The 20,807-nt window shown below is 44.5% G+C and overlaps 1 protein-coding gene across 9 annotated transcripts in view; it reads left to right on the top strand.

Annotated features, from left to right (window-relative positions):
• The first annotated feature begins 656 nt into the window (after positions 1-656).
• The window catches only part of PXDN (peroxidasin), a 137,195-nt gene continuing 117,044 nt past the window's right edge, over positions 657-20,807 (top strand). For all 9 annotated transcript variants that reach the window (XR_012645112.1, XR_012645113.1, XR_012645114.1 and 6 more), the window contains exon 1: positions 657-1,170. Coding sequence is in view for 5 of the 9 variants with exons in the window: in XM_074991211.1 (XP_074847312.1) it covers positions 947-1,170 (224 nt within the window). In the remaining 4 variants the exon portion in view is untranslated. The remainder of the gene's footprint in view (positions 1,171-20,807) is intronic.

Genomic DNA, 20,807 nt, shown 5'->3' with positions numbered 1-20,807 from the left:
CTGACAATTCCACTAGTCCACTTCACCTCTGCGTCCATTTCTCCTCCCACATTTTAGTCTGTCTTGTTTAAGGTGTACACTCTTTGGGATGAGCACCTCTTCTCAGGAAAAAGAGGAGGCTGGGCCATGGGCATTCCCCTTGGTGTAATCTGTGGATCCTGTTGGGGTCTCTGCACCACTAGGGAAGGTAGGAGGGGTTGGTAGTCCCCTCAGTGGGATAATCTGGGGCCTGTTATCTGTGCCCCAAGTTGGACTGGGATAGTGTTGAGGTGTGTGCGGTCCCCTCTGTAGCGTATCCTGTTCTTCTGTGCTCTGGAAGGAAAGGGGGGAAGAGGGGGTTAGACCTGTGCAGGGGTCTCTCACTTTGCACCCCAGAAGCTGATGGGGGTTGGGGGATCATTCCCATGCAGGTTCCTGTCTCTCTGTGTCCCACGAGACCCACGCAGGGGCCTGTTGCTCTGCCCACCCCCCAGGAGCTGATGGGGGTGTCTCACCCCGTGCGGGGACCTGTCGCTCTGCCCTTGCCCCGCCCCGGAGCAGATGGGGGTGTCTCAGACCCGCGCAGGGGCTTGTCGCTGCTCCCCAGGAATGGCTGCGGGGAGGTCAGATCCGTACAGGGGCCAGTCTCTGCACCCCAGAGTGCGGGGATTCAGCCAGGCGCTTCCCCGGGCCACCCCCACGGGGCGGGGGCATCCGCTGCCCTGCTCCCCCTCCCCGGGCGGCGCCTGGCTCTGCTCGGGGCTCCCCTCGCGCCCCTGCTGGGGCCGGGGAAGCCGCCGGCGGCGGCGGGGCTGGGCGCGCGGCGGGGCGGTCCCACCGCCGTCCCCTCCTCCCTGCAGCCAGCACTGGCCAGGGAGTCGCCTCGCCGGCTCCAGGTCCAGGACGACAGCAGCCGCAGCCGAGAGCGGAGCAGGCGCTGCAGAGACCTGCCGCCGTCCCTCGCACCATGGCCCGCTGCAGCTCGGCGGTCGGGCTCGGCTCCGTGCTCCTGCTCTGGAGCGGGGCGCTCTTCCTCGCCGCCGCCGCGCAGCCCCTGTCGCCGCCGCCGCCGCCGCCGCCGCGGGGCAGCGTGTGGTGCCCCAGCCGCTGCTTGTGCTTCCGCACCACGGTGCGCTGCATGCATCTGATGCTGGAAAGCGTCCCCGCCGTGGCGCCCCAGACCACCATCCTGTGAGTAGCCGGCCCGGGGCTTCCCGCCCTGCACGCGGCACGGGGGAGGGGGAGCAGCGGGGACGCGGGCGGACCCTGCAGAGCAGCCGCCGCGGCCCTTTGTCTCCAGCCGGGCGGGCCGGACGCGGCGGGCGGGGGCTGCCCTCTCCCTCCGGAGGCTTTTGCTGGCGCCAGCGGAGAGGGACTCGGTGGTGGGGGTGGGAGGGAAGCGGCCCCCTCGGTGGCTCGGGCTGGGCTCAGTCACTGGCTCGCCGGGGGCTCTGCCTGGCGCATTTCCCTCCCACTCCCCCGCCTTTCTCTGGGTCCGCGGCGGTGCGCTGCCCCCCTCCCGTCCCGGAGGCTGCAGGGCGGGGATTGCTCAGCCGGCTCCGCTTTGCCTTTCTTGGAGCCTTCCAGGGCTTCTCCCGCCCCAGCTTTCCGAGGCAGCCGAGCTGCTCCCGGCGCTGTTGCTTCGCCCTGGCAGGCGGGGGCTCGATCCCCTTTTTATGTGCAAGCGTTCCTCGCCCTCCGCCCCGCCCTGCATGTTTGCCCTTGGGCTCAGTTGTTTGGTCGCTTTCGTGAATCGGGCTGTTGCATTGTAGCGCTGGGGGGCGGGAGTTGGTCAAATCCTTATGCATTTGTCGCGCCATGCAAGTAATGGTGGGACCGGGCTATTCCGGGTCTGACAGCCGGTGGCTTGTGAAGTTGGTCTGGTTCCGAAAACGTTTCGCTGTGACTCGCAGGACTGGCTCTTGGTGTGGCACATTTCATAGATGGCAGTGAGGCGTTTGGGAAGGTTATACTTTTGACTCAGCTGTAAGCAGTACAGTGGACATAGAGTAGCACACCGGGGGGCAAATTCTACCCAGTGCCGTCCAAGGACCCCAGCTCGTAAAGATTTGTGAACATTTTTAACTTGGTGGCCTGTGAACGGTCCTATTTATAAAACAGCAAGAAGTCCTGCGGTACCTTATAGACTAACAGATATTTTGGAGCATAAGCTTTTGTGGACAAAGACCCGCTTCTGATGATGGGTCTTTGCCTGCAAAAGCTTGTGCTCCAAAATAGGTTAGTCTATAAGGTGCCACAGGACTTCTTGTTTTTGAAGATACAGACTAACTGGGCTAACCCTCTGGTCCTATTTATGTCAATTGGCAGCTTGTAGAGTTAGGTACCTGCGTAAATCTTTGCAGTGTTAGGGTTCAAATATAAAATAGCAAGCAGACCTGTAGCACCTTAAAGACTTGCAAATGTGAGCTTTCGGGGTAAGGAAGTGGAAATGGGTCTTACCCATGAAAGCTCATTACTTAATAAATGTATTAGTCTTTGAGATGCTGCAGTACTGCTTGTTATTTGTGAAGGTCCAGAAATAAGGTTCAAACAGTTGATTTTAGTGGGATCCTGTGGTGTGAAAGCCAGTAAAGAATTTGGTCTAAGTATTTTTGGCATTCCTTTTTTTTAAAGAAATCAAATTTAGTCTTTCTTTCCACATCCTTTTTATAAAAGAGATAATTCATACAAACCACACACTTTGATTTGGAATTTATTATGAGTAGGGGATTAATTCCATGAACCTGCTCCTATGTTTCTTGGGATCCTGAAAATACTCCTGGAACTAATTCCTTCGTAACACAAATGCAACCATGGAAAACTATGAGAGCAGAGCTTGGCCTGGTTATTTTCTTCAGTCCCTACTTTAACACATAGACTTGTGTCTTTCGTTATAGTCAGAAAGGGCTCCATAAAGACATTTCAGACTCTAAATATCTTGATATAAAAAGTACCATTATTTAACATTTCTGATTCCTTCTTTGGACCAATGTTAAACCTTTTGGCAGGATCTGAGCAGTCCTGAAGTAGTTGTAAAAGATTCAATGAACAATACAGGAAGTGGGTGGTTAATGTTTCTAGCATTTAGAGCTAAGTACATATACAGATCACATTTTGTATGAGCTTTATGCAGTCTTCTGTAGTCTCATGTGGTGAATTATCTTGGTTTTGTTTTTAAATGCTTACAATAGAGATGTGAGTCTAAAAGGTTTGGACGCATGACAAAGAAATTGATGCCTACAACAGCAAAATATATTAATTTATAACTGGACAAGGTGGAGTTCTTTTTGCTATGAATATTTATAATTTGTAAGAGGAAAATATATGAAAAAAACAAATATTATATTTGCCTAACCTCTCCAGTATCAAACCTTCCAGTTTCAGTAAGCATTCTAGCCTCTGATGCAAATTAAAAAGAAAGTACATTAACATTTTAATATTCTCAGCTTGACTTAAGACAGCTGTTCTTAGAATGTGCCATGTGAACACTGGTGGTCTGTTGAGATCTTACTATTCACAGGGTCACAACTATCCTCCTTGTTTCCACCTAAGATATTACCATTAAAAAGCAATTAAAATATTACAGGTATTTTATTAATATTACTTTTCTATATAAGTAATTTCTGTAGCTTCTACAGTTGTGTTGTGTGGTGGTGAATGGGAAGGTGAACGACAAGAAACTCTTAAAATATTGAAAAGTTGAAGAATCCCTTGACAAAGGGGATAAAATTGACCTAAGAACATGAGAACACAAGAATGGCCATACTGGGTCAGACCAAAGGTCCATCCAGCCCAGCATCCCATCTGCCGACGGTGGCCAATGCCAGGTGCCCCAGAGAAGGAGAACAGAAGACAATGATCAAGTGATTTATCTCCTGCCATCCATCTCCTGCCCTTGTTATGAAGGCTAGGGGCACCATACTTTATCCCTGGCTAATAGCCATTTATGGACCTAACCTGCAAAAATTTATCAAGCTCTTTTTTAAACCTTAATAGAGTCCTGGCCTTCACAGCCTCCTCGGGCAAGGAGTTCCACAGGTTGACTGTGCGCTGTGTGAAGAAAAATTTCCTTTTATTAGTTTTGAACCTACTACCCATCAATTTCATTTGGTGTCCCCTAGTTCTTGTATTATGGGAAAAGGTAAATAATTTTTCTATATTCACTTTCTCCACACCATTCATGATTTTATATACCTCTATCATATCGCCCCTCAATCGCCTCTTTTCCAAACTGAAAAGTCCCAGTCTCTCTAGCCTCTCCCCATATGGGACCCGTTCCAAGCCCCTAATCATCTAATAAGCAGGACCTTGAAGCTCGTCATTGGACGGGAATATATGAAGAATAATATTTTGGCCTGTAGCTCAAAGATGTACATTATGAATTCTTATTTATCGTATACATTTCTGAAGTACACTCATTCCTCGTTAAACGAGTACTTTATTTACAAGTACATGCTTAAATGAGGGACACGCATACCTCCTCTAGTTCACTCAACAAGTGAACTCCCCCCTCCCATACAAGAGTTACTCGCTCCCGACGTCTCAAACCCACTGCAGCCTGACCCCCCCGCTGACCCCGCAGACACCATCCCCCCAAAACATAAACTCCCTGCTGCCCCCCCACACCCGAACCTCTGAAACTTAAGCCCCCTGCCAGCCCTGCACACCGGAACTGCTGAAATTTATACCCCCTGCTGCCCGCATGCATCCGAACCGCTGAAACTTAACCCCCCCGCCGACCCCATGAACCTCAACCGCTGCAGCCTTAACCCCCCCACAGACCTAACCTGCAGTAGCCTGAACGCCCCCCACCTGCCCCCCCCCGGACCCAGCCCACCACTATGTTTTAACCCTCCCTGCCACTCATGTCCCCAAACTGCCCCTAGCCTGTAACAACCCCAGGGTCACTTACCTTTCAAAAGCAGCACCATCTGCTGCCACTCCAAGCACTTGGAACCAATCAGAGACTTTCACAAGTATTTTAGGAGGAATTTAGTGTCCCTCTTATGAGTTTTCGCCTATGAGCAAAAAGTTAGGAATGAATTGTGCTCGTATAGTGAGGGATAAGAGTACTTATTGGTGTAGTATCTGACATAGTTATACTTGACCAAAATGCTACTCAGTTGGTTAATAGTATGTACTATAAACCACTTAACAGAAATTTTATACTTTTGTGGAAACATCTCCTCACCCACGCAGGAAGAATATTATGAACCTCTGGAGCCAGAAATGGATTATCATCAAAAATAAAATATATTTAAATCATTAATAATCAGTTTATATCTTTCTTTTGTAATCAATATTTTACATGCATTGAAAAATATAAGATTGGCAAAGTTGCAAACAATGTGGTCTGGATCCTTGTCCATTATGAAGTAGATCGAGCCAGTTAATGCATTCCATAGAGGTAAGGACAATAGAAATCTGCAGAAATTTTCCACCCAAATCTATGAAGCATCTGTCAATATCTGTGCTACATTCATTTTCTGTTCTGTGTAGCTATGATATTTTGTTAGTGTCATGTTTAGTGTAAGGCAATACAAATAAATTACCCTGATTAGCAGTGATAACTGGATTGTTCGTAAGAACTGATTAGCTAATTAATTTAACCACATTCAGTCTTGCTAAAGCAGGAACTATAAAAATCCTGCAAACCCCACTACTTATGTTTTCTCTGGCAGCACTTTATTGTCCATTCTTACCTTATTGTTTTTTCCTTTTAATCTGTGTCTCTACTCTGAAAAGTGATTCTGTAAACATGGCATAATTATGTCTCATTGACTTCCAGAGCTCATTTTTTCATTTCAGAACTGCCTCACCATGGAAGCGGAGAGAACTGAGCTGTATTCTTTCTGGCTCACACATCACATCCAGTTCTGGAATAAAATAGAATGGACCTGGATACGGTCCAGATAAATAATCCCTTCACAAACCAAAAATCTCTCTTCTGTAAAAATATTTGTTGCAGTCCTGTTTTCTTACCCAGTTTTCCCACTCTCTGACATTGCAACTCTGTACTCCATCCTGGGAGATCCATATTCTGGCTTCTATTCACACAGGCGTACTCTTACAATACTGCAGTCCTATTGAAATTATGGAGCTCTGCATATACACAGTCCTTCATCTGAGTGGATCAGAATGCCAGATCATGTCTTCTGTGTATCCATTGGTTGTGTCCCAGTCCAGCGTCTGAAGCTTAGCTTATTGAATCTACTTCAGTTCCATCCCTGACCCATGGAATGTCCTGCCCAAAATAGTTTGTAAAGCTAGTACAATAGATTCTTGAGATATGCACACTCAAATTGTGTGTATCCAGGTTAACATGACTCTGAGTGGTAGGAAAACTGACCAGCGCTGCTACGCTGGTCAGTTTCCTGGCTCCTCCTGAGTTGCGTGAAATTTGACTTACATGGGGTTGTGCAAGAATGCAACCCCTGAGTAAGTCAAGGTTCTACTGCACTCGCTCATCCCTCAAGAACCACTGCTGACTGATTTCTACAGACAGTATTCAAATAAATGACTAGCTAGAGTGCTCATAGGAAATGCTGAAATTTATTTTTTACAAATTTAAATGATTCAGAACCATCAGATTGTGCATATAGCACCTAAGTATGTGTGCTCTTACTAGTGTTACTCTTGTCCTCCCTTTTCCTTGTTACATTTTATCATCAACATCATCATTTATTTGGGTAAAAAGTGTCATTCTATGTTTTTCAACAGTATCTAGCACTTGGTTCTCATGATTTGGAGCCTGTGACAGGGTTGGGGTCTCCCTCTTGTGTGCAAGATGAGTGTGCCCTATCTTTTAGGGAATAGGAGTGAGGCTTATGTCTCTGTCCCTCCTAGCCTGCGTTCATATGCTTAATTGATCAGCTGGTCAAAATCCATAAATTTGCCCTTGTCAGCTGGGCTGTAGGGCTTATGGGCCAGTGTCAGTCAATTTTCCCCTCTGCAAAGCTTTAAGTGAATCCGGAGTCGGAAATTCTGCTACTTCTTACAGGACAGTAAGGACTAGTGGCCAGAGTCAATAATTTTACCTTTCTCAACAGGGCAGCAAAAACCTAGTGAAGACTACTTGGCACAGGAAAAGGGGCTGCACCCCCAATAGGGGCCCTAATAGGACTCTGTCTCCCTCGCCACTGGGCCCCAGCCTTGGACCTTGTTAGTGATTGTAGCACAGGCCCCTGAGCCAGTGGGGAAAGGCTCTAGCTTCAGCTCACTCTCTGGTCCACCATCAGATTCTCCTAGGCTGTTTCCTGTTATCATTCTAGTGCCTGTGGTCTGGGCATCCCTGTTACCTCTGGGCTGTCTGGCCTACCCTTCCTCTGGCATCTCTGAACCCTGCAAGGCCTCCAGGAATACCTTGTCATCTGCCTGGTCTGTGGCACTCTGGCTTGTATAATCCTGGGGTCACACTGATCTTTGTCTGGAGTGAGTGGTGCATAGATTTCCTCCATGACAGTCAGCCCCAACTGAATTAAGCTGCTCTCTTTTATATTGTACACCTGGAGCATGCCCCCTAGAGTAAAAAAGGGTGAGGCTTTCTCAGCCCATTATGTAGTATTAACTGCTTCCCATCCAGTGTGGGGCAAGTTCACCCAGACACAGGACATTTCATTACTGTGGTAATACAAATAGTAATGGATCTTGCCTTACTTTATCTCAGTCATCACCAGTAACAAAGATTCCACAGGTCAGATTCTGCAACCCTATTCTGATCCATGTTGGGATTTTTTTCTTTTTTTTTTTCTGCAGCCAGGCAATCTCAGTGAAGAAAGTCAGGATTTAATTGAATTCACAGTAACTGGAAATCTGAGGATGAAGAAGAACAGAATCCCGCTTGTTCTATCTTAGCTTTGCTGGCTGTGCAGTGTGACTAGGATTAAAGCAATAAAGATTTCTTGCACAAGGGGATATTGTTTGTAATGCACTTGGGTGCTGGTCTATTAAACATAAAGCTACTTTTTAGGCAAAATCACTTTCATAGTAGAACTGTATTTTTATAACACAATACAAAATGTTTGTAAGTCTTGCATTGTGCTCTTCAGTGCATTTCAGACGTTACATTACAGATAGTCCCCCACTTACAAACAGGTTACATTCTGAACATGATCATAACTCGATTTGGTCGTAAGTTGGAAATACCCTTATAATGTAATCCCTTGAGGTACGCAAGGGTTGTGTTCCACATAAGTCAGGGAGGGCTTGGGTTGGGGCCCTGCGAGGGTGTAGGGGAGTAAGCCTGTGGTGGGTTAGGGCGGCAGGGGGTTCGAGGGTGCACTTGAGCTGGGGCTTGCTGGGGGTTGGACCTGGCGAGCAGGGGGTTCGGAGTGGGTTGAACCTGGCCGGGGGGTTGGAGTTGGGGCTGCAGGGGTGGTGGGTAGATGGGTTGGAGCTGGAGCCCCGTGTGCTGGGGTTGGAAATCTTGGGTGCAGGTTGAAGCCGGAGCCTGCATGCTGGGGAGTATGAGCTGGGACCATGGGGAATTCGGGGAGTTGAACTGGGTGAACTGGGGTTGGGGGGTTAGCTGGGGGAGTACAGCCTCATGTGCCTGCAGCAGCTGACAGCTGGAGGCCCCTGCGCACTGGCGGCTGACAGCTCAGCGCATGCCAGGGGGGTGTCAGCTGGGGATGGGGAGGTTAAGCCAGGTGGAGCGGGGGTTGAGCTAGTGGGGGGATAGAGCCCCTGTGCACACTGGCGGTGGCTGACAGCCTGAGCCCCAAGCATAGGGGCAGGTGAGCTGACGCCGCAGGAGGGAGGGGTAGAGCCGGGTGCGGGGGTTAAATGGTGGTGCACTGGGGCAGGGTGGTTGAGCAAGGGGCAGGTTGGAGGCCCGTGTGTGCTGATCCAGCTGCGAGTGTGATCTGGGTCTACTTGGGCATTAGGGGGGTTGTTGTTGGGTCCATGGGGGTTGGAGGGGAGTCCCAGGTGTGCGACTGGAACCCCTGCTGGGGGAGGTGAGCTGGGGCATGTGGTGAGGGGCGATGAGCTGGAGATTGGTCGTAAGTACAAATGGTCATAAGTTGATGTGTTCATGAGTCAAGGACTGCCTGTATCTTGGGGTTTTGCTGACAAAACTTGCTAGTGTAACTGTAGCCATTGAATATAAACTGATGTCGAACTGTCTTCCTAAATCTGTTGATAGATGACTTCAGTGTCTCTGCTGCAGCTCAGCATTTTATTGTTATTATTATTATTATTACTATTATTATCACTATTATTACTAATTTTATATGATTTCAGGCTGAAAAGTGACCAGTCATGCCAGTTTTCATCGCCTCTATTGGGAATGCCAGAGGAAGCAGTGAGGTTCACTAGAATCAGGTCATTTTCAGTCAGCTGCTTTTGAAACATAGGAGCAACAGAGGTGGAAAGTGGAAGGGTAAAGATACAAGAGCAGAGGTGCAGCAAGCATCCCTGCCCAAGTTACAATAGCCAGGAGGCTGAGGTGTGGGATAAAGGTGGAGTAGTGAGATTCCTAATGCTTGGAGAAAGCAGGAGGCTGCCAGATTGAGGATTAGGGGGACAAAGCTGTTTGGAGGAGAACATCCAATTTTTCTTTTTAGAAAACAGCTAGAAAAAGGCTGATATGAAAGGTAAGCATAAGGACAGGAAGGTCACACTGATAAATATCCGAGCATACTCCCCTTTCCTAGCAGTTCATGTTGGCTTCCCAACTGGAAGGTGCTTCTAATCACGTGGTCCTGTATCTTTTAAATTGATATTTGGAAAGCTAGTTTAGTCCTCTAGCTATTTAGTGTATGGTTAAATTTCCAGGCTCTCTCTTTGTGTGAATTGACTGATCTTAAGGGAAATAACATAGTTTGAAAAGTGAATTGGTACTGCAATTGAGTTTGGGGAGCAGAGGACACAAAATACAGAGGAGGAGGTAGAAATTTGGGGAGAGTGAAAAGAGACTGAGGGTGTATATACACTTGCACTTGATTGACAATACTCTTGTCATTCATGGGTTCTTAATTTCCCCCTCTCCCCCAATGAATGACAAAGTTTTGCTGTTGCAAGTGCACATATGAACACTGCTTTGTCAGCAGGATTGCTCTCCTGCCAACAAACAGCATCCACACATGCTGACTTTTAGTGACAACACACCTTTGTTCTAAAAGTGGCATAGTATAGACCAGAGAAGGTCAACGTAGACTAGTGAGTCAGTGAACTGCAAGATTGTCATAAGCACGATGGTATCCCAGGATAGGGTAGTTTTGCTAGCTGTGCTTGCATACCTAAAATCTCCAAGGATTACTAACTGAACCTCACAACTCTCAGGTGATTCCATTACAAATGAAACTGAATGAACATTTAAGTTCCTCTAAATAAACATTTAAGTTACTCTAAATAACATTTAGTTACTCTAAATAAACCAAGGATTCCTGAACTGTGTGTTTTTGAGAGACTGCTCTGTGGTCTCTCATGCAGATCTTCAGAACTTCAGAACTTCCATTGGTATTATGTGATCTTAGCCTTTGGCACTTCTTTGGGGAGGGGATTTAGGAGATTGTAAGGTGCCCAGCATATGCCTTCTGATCCTGTTAAAGTCTCTGAATTCTACTGTAATTCAAACTTTAGAACAAAATTATGAAGAAGTAAAATAGCTCAGAACAAAAGATGTGTCCTTTCTCTGTTCCTCTGCATTACAAAAGGGAACTCCAACCAAAAACATTGCAATATGTGCTTTTACTCTGATTTTACCTTAATGTCACTTTGCCATTACCTTCCTTCTCTGTAAAGCCCTGCTGCTGCTGTTATTGTACTTTCTTTACATTTTCCTTTCTCTCTTTCCAGTTACCACGCCCCCAAGCCTTATGGAATGTTCTGACTCCAACATTCCTTTCCTTTCCTTTTCCTTAAAAAGGATACCAAGCATAACATTCTGTATACTGCCTGACTAGCAGAAGAGAGGAAAATAGCATTACTCAATATATGCAGCATTACATTTACAATATTGGTCCCTTTTAATGGGGATCATATGTTCATTTAGCATTAGCTAGATGAGTGGACCTAGGATCCCTTAGTCATTTTGCCAGCCTTCCTTCTTAGAAAGCATATAAAGTATCTTTAAATGATTTTGTTACTGTTTTCCATCACATTTTATAGTGCTGCTTAGCTGTAAAACATAATACATCTGTGTGACCCGTAAGAGTGTACATATAATGATTATTTGAATAAATGTGTCCAAAGTACCACAACCTTTAAAATTTGTCTTAACTGAGATTCTAGCATGTTTTATTTGGTGGTCTAGAGAACTTTTTTCCTCCTGGCATTTAAAAAAAAAATCTTTCCTAATTATACAGTGTTGCATGGTCCTAGCACTCAATGAATTCTGAATAGCTCATTCATCTGTTAAGAACACAAGCATAACAAGTGGATGGTTTAGCATAAATTCAGTCATGAAACTAGCAAACCCATATTTTTAGTAGTTCATTGCTGACAGGTTGCTTAAATTTGAGAAAAATATAGTGGGGCCTCTAGCCACTGTGGGCCTGTGGGCAACATGGGAGGAAGGCCTGTCTCCATGCCCCCAGAAGGGGTGGGGCCAAGAGTGAAAGGGATCAGACCTAAGGAAATCAGCCCTTAGTACTGCTAGGGTTGTGATGCTGAGACCCCTCCATCCTTAAATGGAGTAGCTCTGCTGCAGCACTTCAAAGGGGTCAGGAACTCCACCTGCTGCCGCTGCAGAAATAGCAGTGGGGGCATCTAAAGCTCTGTCCCCTTTGAAACCCTGGGCCCTGTGGCAACTACCCACTTTGCTTCCCCCTGTCAGTGGTAGTATTGCAACTCCTGTTTTTCAGATTTGATTACTGGAATCATGATTCTGAAAAAAACCAGCTTTGGACAGGTTACATTTTGACAGTATCTTTCCTTGATTATAGGCTGGAGATTTGGTTAGATCACTGAATATTTTAGAAGGGATTAAACTGCAACATGAGTTGCTAGTTGTGTGCCCTGACTCAGGAGGGCATTTGTCGTCATCAGTGAAGGATCCAGACTATTGTGTTCAACAGCCAAAAAGGGCAAAATTCTATTTTGTAAGTTGTTATGCAAAGTCCTCACAGAATACTAAGAATGTTTTGAGCACATTGCTGTACACCAGTGAAACATGGACTATGCGCTCAAAACAAGAGCAGCGGCTCAACACATTCCACGTGTGCTGCCTTAGGTGTGTACTCGGTATCTCATGGCAGGACAAGGTCCCCAATAGCGCGGTGCTTGAGAGGGCAGGCACCACCTCCATGTTCACCCTTCTCAAACAGAGGTGTATGCACTGGCTGGGCCATGTCTCATGCATGACGGATGGCCAAATACCGAAGGAACTCGTCTTCAGCGAACTGGCGTCTGCAAAGAGGCCGAAAGGGCGACCTAAATTACGCTACAAGGACATGTGCAAGTGTGACCTCAGCGCTCTCTCTATCAGTGCGAACACCTGGCATTCGCTCGCCTCAGACAGGCATGCCTGGAAACAGGGAGTGAAGGAAGCTCTTTTTATGTATGAAACTACCTTGGTGAAGGAAGCGGAAGACAGGAGAGCCCTCAGGAAGATCCGTGCCCATCATACCAGAGCGACATCTGCCTGCTGGTGCTCACAGTGCGGAAAGGACTGCCACTCCCGGATCGGATTGCACAGCCACAGAAGATGCTGCTCGAATCAGTCCAACTGGGGCGCAAACCCATGATCGCTCGGGATGGAAGGATGCCTACTACTACTACTCTTACCAGCAGGAATTTGATTAAGTTATGGTCAGGGCACTTACACCCTCTAGTTTGGAATCTAGTCAACAATTTACTTAATTAAACTAAATTGATGTAAACCAAGTTTAAACCAATTTGAATGTGTGGTTTGCATCTATTTAACTAATTAGATTTTAAAAATTATTTTGGCTAGTGCACAATTTAAGTATAAACAAGGTCTGAGACTGAAGAAACAACATGAAGGAGTATGCACAGTGGGTGTGAGCAGGCTTGATTTTACTGTCTCCCCACCCGCATTGATTCAGTCTCCCAGGACACTCAATGGCAGATTTAAGGGTGACGGTCTTGAAACAAAGAAATTTCAGAAATCAAATGGGGAGAGAAATCTCTGAGCTGCAATTTATTTGCAAATTTGACTCCATTAACCGAGGATTAAACAGAGACTAGGGGTGGCTCGCAGTTTACAAAAACAGCTTCTCTGCCCTGTGTGTTAATATCTCCCCATTAGACTCTGACAAAGGCTCACATCCCCCTGTCTGATCTAAGTTGTGTTTTCCTCTTTTGGTAAGTGCTATTGATACTGGGCCATTTCCACCTTGCTGAATATACCTTGTCAGCTCTGGCCCTCCCTTTTACTGGGGCCCCACTCTTCAAATACCCCTCTGAAACCATCCCCCCACACTCATGCATCTGATGAAGCGGGTCTTTGTCTACGAAAGCTTATGCTCCAAAAATCTGTTAGTTTATAAGGTGCCACAAGACTTCTTGTTCTCGAAGCTACAGACTAATACTGCTACCTCTCTGATACTTCTGCTCTTCAACGCTCTCTTGTCTTGGACCAACTTCAGAGTTTCCTGTGTAATCCATTTCTTATTGATCTTTTCTTTTTCTGGAACGGACTGCTCTGTTGCCTCTTCTGTTGCCCTTGCTATCCCTTTGACTCTCTTTATGTAGGTCTTTTTCTGTGCCCGCATTCCTAATTATCTCTTTGAGCGCTGCTCTGTACACATTCCCTATTTCTTGCTTGCCTAGCCTTGCCATGTCTCTTTTCTTAAACTGTGTCTTATACTTTCTCTTGAGTTTCATCTTGAGGTTTGCAATCACGAGACTGTGGTCTGAGTCTATATTCGCTCCTTGGAAAGTTCGGCACTGCTCTACTGATGTCATCCATCTTCTTATCAAGATCACATCTATCGTGTTCTTGGACTGCCTGTCATTTGATTGACACGTCCACTTCCTACAGTCCTTTTGTTGGAATCACGTGTTGCAGATCACCATCTTGTGCTCCGTAGCAAACTGTAGTAGTTTCTCACCTTGTTCGTTTCTTTCTCCATATCCAAACCTTCCCATGACTCTCTCCAAAGCTTCTTTATCTGTTCCGACCTTTGCATTCCAATCTCCTCTGGTGTCTTTGTCACGTCTTTATAAAATAGATTGATCTCTTCCTTCGTACAGTCTGAAGTGGCTGCATACACTTGGACGACTGAGATGTTGAATGGCTTTGCTTTGAATTTTGCTGCCATCATTCTTGCACATTCTGGTTTGTATCCTAGCAATGCTCCTCTAGCTCTTGCCAAGAAGGAATCAGACTCCTACCTCATGCTTCATTTTGTTTCCTGACCAAGTGACTTTGCAACCGCACATCTCTCCCAATGCTATACAAAGCATCTCTGCCAGTCCAAGGATATTGCATCTGTATTTCTCCATCTCCTTTTTAAGCAGCTCTAACTTTCCAGTCACCCACAGTGCTCGGATGTTCCACAATCCAACGGATAGTGTGTGTTTTAGTTGTAATTTTCTTTCGGTGGCCAACTTATCAACCCAACCCCAATTGCTCGATAGCTACTGCAGACCTTGTTTATCTGGTGACGTCTGAGCCGGCATCTTTTATCAGTTAGTCGTACTGGCATCAGATTTCATGTGTATTTTTATTTCATGGTCAGCACATTGTCACTCATCTGATCAACCCTCCTCCTTTATCCAGGCTTGGGACTGGCATTGAACCCCTAGAGGCTTCGTGAAAGAGTTCTCCTTTAGGTGCCCTTGTATATACATGTAAAAATGAAACTTGCTTTCCCATTCTAGCAATATTCACAATCCATAGAGTCCAGACAAGTCAGGCATTTCATAAAACAATTTTACATGAAATTTCCTTCATTGTTTTCTCTTGATTCCATTGGGAATGGGTTTCTAGTACTATTGACATATGATCTCTGTCTAACTTACCTTGCCTGTATGTAATCATTGCTCACATGCTTTAAACCCTGGTTATTTCTTTTCTGCTCTATCATACTCTTTCTTAGAAGTATGATTGAATATGTATTTGAACACTAATCCTAAATGTTCATCTATCATAGAAATGAGAATGTACATTCATAAAATTATGTAATGGCAAAATATATGTTATTTATTTATTGGCAATTGAAATTGAATCTGATTTGAAACATATTCTTATAAGTTTGAAGACTATATTTAAAAATTCTGACTCTTCCAGGTGCTTAATCAGAAGAGGTACTAGATGAAACAAATATGTGGGCTTGGTGTGTCTTTTCTTTTTAAATCTTTTTGCCTTTTACTGTATATCTGGAGCAAGATTTGAAAATAAACAGAAACCTATTGCACCTAGTAAATGACTTTTCTATAGTTACTTGAATTTTGTGGCATATATGTAGCAGCTGTCGAAATTTTACTGAGAGCTAGAGTAGACACTGATTAACATTTCGGAAAAAAAAAAAGGAGAAAATACCCTGTGATGAATACACAGTTAAAAATATAATAAATACTTTTCAACTTCTGTTTTTCTGTATAAGTAATTACTATAGCTGTCACAGGAATATTGCATGACCATGAACAGGAAGTGGGGTTAGGTGATCTTGAACAGAGCTGGCTGAAACTTTTCATACACGATTTTCCCTTTGAATAATGTAATTTGGTCACTGGTTGCTGGAATAGTGATGCTTCACCATTCTCCTACAATTCCAAGTCTCCATTTTGAATCCTCCAGTGAATAGCTCCAGTACCTGAATCTGTAGTTAGCTCCTCGCTGCTTTCCTAGAAATTGCAGCACAAAATTGACTTAATTGCTTTCAGTTTCTGACTAGGTTCCCAACAACTGCTGTGAATACTACTAAATATCTTTTTGCCTTGTAGTCCTTTTGGGTCCCAGGATGTGAAAGAGACAAGGTGAGTGACATAAAAACTTGTATTGAGCCAACATGTACAACTCGTCAGTACTAGTAAAAGATAAGAATCTGGGCAATTGTCATTCCTCTTCAGTTGGGAAAGCTGTGAGCTGCAGCAAAGGCAATAGATCCGTCTCCCTGTAGACTTTGGAAGAAAGCAGTGAATCAGCTCAATTTTTTTTTCACATCTGGAAGGTTACCTTTGGAATCTAAAAGGGAGAAACTTTGGATGCAATTCTGTGGTGGCCTCTGGCAATTCAGCATTTCTGGCAGCACAGACTAGCTGTGGCACCATCTTAAATGGCTCTGCTTGATTTCCCCTATGGCGCTTCCATGGTTAAACATTAATTCCTCACAATTCTGTGTCAGTGCAAAGTAATCACTTAACATTCTGGACAGAATCTCCTAATGTATCATTCTGCCACTCTGCTTCATACTTCATTTTTTCTTATGGTGTTTTATGAGAGTAATAGTAGAAATTACAGGAGTTGTGGGACTTTAGAGGTCAAATATAAAAAGCTCCTGTTGTTCCTCTCCTATCAAGCTTGCAGTTGAAAGTGTGAGTGAGTGGATTTTGGGCCATGAATACCATGCTGTTTAACACTCACACTGGAGAGAAATTCACAGATTAGTCTCCCAATTTTTTTCAGTAAGGGAGAATGTGTATCTCATAGTTGGGTTACTAATTACGAGGGAATAGTTTTCCTGATTAATATTTTGAGTTTTAGATGCTTGACTACACATGATGTTCACAACTATGACACTTTAAGAAGGTCACCTACTTATTATGTTCTATTTCTGGGCAGCTTAAAGGGAAATCTATTTCAGCTGTTTCTGTATTTAGTATATTAATGCTACTCTATGCTCCTTTGATTTATTTAAAATACACCTATCATTTACTTTAGGCACAAATTCAACTTTTCAGTTAAAACACAGAGGCTGCGTCTACACGTGCACGCTACTTCGAAGTAGCGGCAGTAACTTCGAAATAGCGCCCGTCACGTCTACACGTGTTGGGCGCTATTTCGAAGTTGAAATCGACGTTAGGCGGCGAGACGTCGAAGTCGCTAACCCCATGAGCGGATGGGAATAGCGCCCTACTTCGACGTTCAACATCGAAGTAGGGACGTGTAGACGATCCGCGTCCCGCAACATCGAAATAGCGGGGTCCTCCATGGCGGCCATCAGCTGGGGGGTTGAGAGATACTCTCTCTCCAGCCCTTGCGGGGCTCTGTGGTCACCGTGGGCAGCAGCCCTTAGCCCAGGGCTTCTGGCTGCTTCTGCGGCAGCTGGGGGTCCGTGCTGCATATACAGGGTCTGCAACTAGTTGTTGGCTCTGTGTATCTTGCACTGTTTAATGAAAGTGTGTCTGGGAGGGGCCCTTTAAGGGAGCGACTTGCTGTTGAGTCCGCCCCGTGACCCTGTCTGCAGCTGTGCCTGGCTCCCTTATTTCGATGTGTGCTACTTTGCCGTGTAGACGTTCCCTCGCTGTGCCTATTTCGATGTTGGGCTGAGCAACGTCGAAGTTGAACATCGACGTTGCCAGCCCTGGAGGACGTGTAGACGTTATTCATCGAAATAGCCTATTTCGATGTCGCAACATCGAAATAAGCTATTTCGAAGTTGGGTGCACGTGTAGACGTAGCCAGAGATTGCACCAATCCCACATTTAAAGAACCCAGATACAACTAAAGTAAGGCTGTGTTTATACTACAGAGATTACAGCAGCATCGCTGTTCTGATGCAGTTGCAGCATTGTAAGACCTACTGTAGCTGCTCTAGAGCTATCCCATTGGCATAATTAACCCCCACTCCCACCCTCAACCGCCCAAATAAGCAGGAGTAGCTAAGTCATTGGAAGAAGTTTTCCTGCCAACATAGTGCTGTGCACACTATCACGTGTGCTGCTGTAATTTATGTTGCTCAGGGCTGACATAAGTGGCAGTGAAAAATGAGCCTGTCAAAAACTGTCTGTCAGAAACCACCTTTTGGTGACAAAGCAGTGAGAACTTTCACACTGTAATGCGACTTTTGTTAGGAAAAACACCCAGTTTCAGCAACAAAAAAACTTCCATCCCTATGACAGAGAAAGAGTGTAGACTCTGTTCTCTGTTCATCTGCAGAACTGGTTTCCCCCAGTATCCCATAATGCCTGCCTTGATAGCACTTCTCAGCATTTGGATCTCTGATACCCTGCAGCCATATGACCTACCCCTTTCAAAACTCTGGCTCTGGGACGTATCTGACAGCTGGGTGTGTTTGGGGAACAAACAAAGAAAAAAAATCATTGGAATGTTCCTATTCTGCCCTGAACACAGCTGCACACAGACTGGGGCTGCTGGGGGAGGCGCCCAGGCTGTTGTGCTGATTTGACATTCCTCCGCACTACGAGCTCACAGAGTTACTCATGATGCCGTTTCCAGAGGATACTGTGGAATAATTTGGAGGGAGTCCTAAGAAGTGCAGGGATGAGGTCTGCCTTCCCACAACACTGCACTGTAGGATACATACCCACAGTGCATTGTGCACAGAGTCGATGAAGGTGTCCCCAGTATGGACATGATCTCTCCATAAAGGAAGGAAGTGTGAACACAATCTGGTGATATTTGTTTTGTCAATTTTTGGGGATCGATGTAAGTTATGTCAACAGCACTTAAGACCTACGGTTACACTGACCCAAACTGCTGGCAGCAGCATGCAAAAAGATGGTCTTGAAAATGCAAACAGTTATTCATTTGTATATTTGCTTGCTGACAGAGGCTGCTGCCAACAGAAAAGAAGCAGTGTAAATGTGGTTCTGCTGGCAACACCCTGCTTTTGTGTGGAGCCTCTTATGCCTGACTTTTTCCAGGCATACAAGGTTGCTAACAAAGGGCTCGTGGGGGGCGTTTGCCAGCAGAACCACATGTACACTGCCTTTTTGCTGTCTGCAGCAGCCTCTGCCAGCAAGTGAATCTGGAAACAAGCAGCCATGTGCATTTTCGAAGTTGCCTATTTGCATACTGCAGGCAGCAGTTTGGGTCAGCATGACCATAGCCAAGTAGTGTAGACATACCTTGAGACTCCGCCCTTAGTCACTCAATATGTTATGCTCACATGAAAAGCAGGAGAGAATAAACCGTCTCCTTAATTCAACTTCAAGATCCAGAAATTTGAATTCTGTGAAATACAGAGGTGGGCAGAAGGGAATTCCAGAATTGAGGACCCTTGTGTGACATTTCTCTTTTATTCTTTTTCCAGCTTCCACTCCACTAATTAAAATTGGTCTAAAACAGTTTAAGTATTCAGCTAGCCTTAATTGCCACAGTATTGCTTGAGCAGAGAGGCGGTCACTGTGATTCCTATGTCTCAAACCATTTACAAGATTCTAGGTATTCAATATAGTGACAGTTCTAATTTATTAAAAAAAAATGTAGGTCTCAGGTAACCAATCTGTAATATTAGTTTTTCGTGTAAGTTTGTTTTCACACACTTTTCTTAAACACATGCATGTGCTTATTGTGGAATATCTTGTTCTAAAGATGTCCTTAATAGCATTTTCTCTTTAGTATAGTAATAAGTAACCTAGTTAAATATGTTGTTTTTGTAACGTGCATAAAATTGCTCTCAGAAGTAGTGCCCCATGGGTGTTAACTGTTAATTTAACATGCAAGTTAATTGTTAATTTAAGATTTGGGCTCCTAATGGGCAGCGCTAAGTAAATAATCAAAATAAATGATGATTTTTAAACTGATGTTAACTGATGGAGAGTGGAACAAAGTACAACAAAATATTTAAGTATATCCTTGTTTATATGAAGGAATGAACTTCATTTCTTGTTTTGTACCACTTTTTGTCATTTTAAAAAGTAACAGATAAAAACATTTTTATGTTTACATTTGCTTCCTCCTACTATTTTATGTTTCCATTCTTTGTTTGATATAATAAAAGAAATGCAGGAGATTATATTTTACTTTAAAACACGTCCGCTGTTTCTGTTTGGCTTGGATTCAGAAGATTTGAGTGAATACTTCCCCTTGTGTCCACATTTTGCTTGCATAACTACTTGTTTGCTGAATACTAGTAATACTCTCACGGCTTTGTTTGCCAGGAGGAAGAAGGTGTACAAGTTAGACTGCATGAATATGATGGTTTGAGATTGCCAGTATTTAAAATGATTAACAACGTACACAAAAATAGCAAAGTCCTTTGGAAATGACAGATGCAGCTGTGGAATCTGTACAGTCAGGTTTTCCATTTGTCTATGTGTGTTTTGCTAAGTAATTTAGACTTTGTGGGGGCTTAGGAAGAGAAGAGACATGAACGGGAAAGAGTCACACACAATATAATTTACTATATAATTTTCTAGAACTTGGAATAAAGTGAACTGGGTATCAATAATACCTTTCCAATGTGCAAAGTGCTTCACAATATGTTAAAAAGCACTAATACATCAACTTTTATTTCCTTACTATAAATATGAATGTCAAATTTAAGGTAAGTTGTTACACAATGAGAGTACTGTAGCTTTAACCATGGCTTAACAGCCGAGTAAAAGAAACAGTGAGAGATAAAAAACATTATTTAGAAACGGAAGTTAAATCTTAGTGAAGAAACTAGAAAGAAGAACAAACTGTGGCAAATGAGGTGTAAATATATAATTCCCAAGCTTGAGCCATTCCAAAATTTGAGGAAATGTCCTAGATTAAGGTGTCATTAGAGGAGGTTTTGGAACAAATTGATAAACTAAACAGTAATAAGTCACCAGGACCAGATTGCATTCACCCAAGAGTTCTGAAAGAGCACTAATATGAAATTGCAGAACTGTTAACTGTGGTTTGAATCCTTTAAATCAGCTTCTGTGTCAAATGACTGTAGTATAACTAAAGTGACACCAATGTTTAGAAAGCATTCTTGAGATGACCCTGGCAATTACGTATGAGTAAGTCTAACATCAGTACT

Source organism: Carettochelys insculpta, chromosome 3, assembly GCF_033958435.1.
Source record: "Carettochelys insculpta isolate YL-2023 chromosome 3, ASM3395843v1, whole genome shotgun sequence".
Lineage (NCBI taxonomy): Eukaryota > Metazoa > Chordata > Testudines > Carettochelyidae > Carettochelys > Carettochelys insculpta.
Note: the sequence above shows the minus strand (reverse complement) of the source record. Positions and strands in the feature narration are given on the sequence as shown.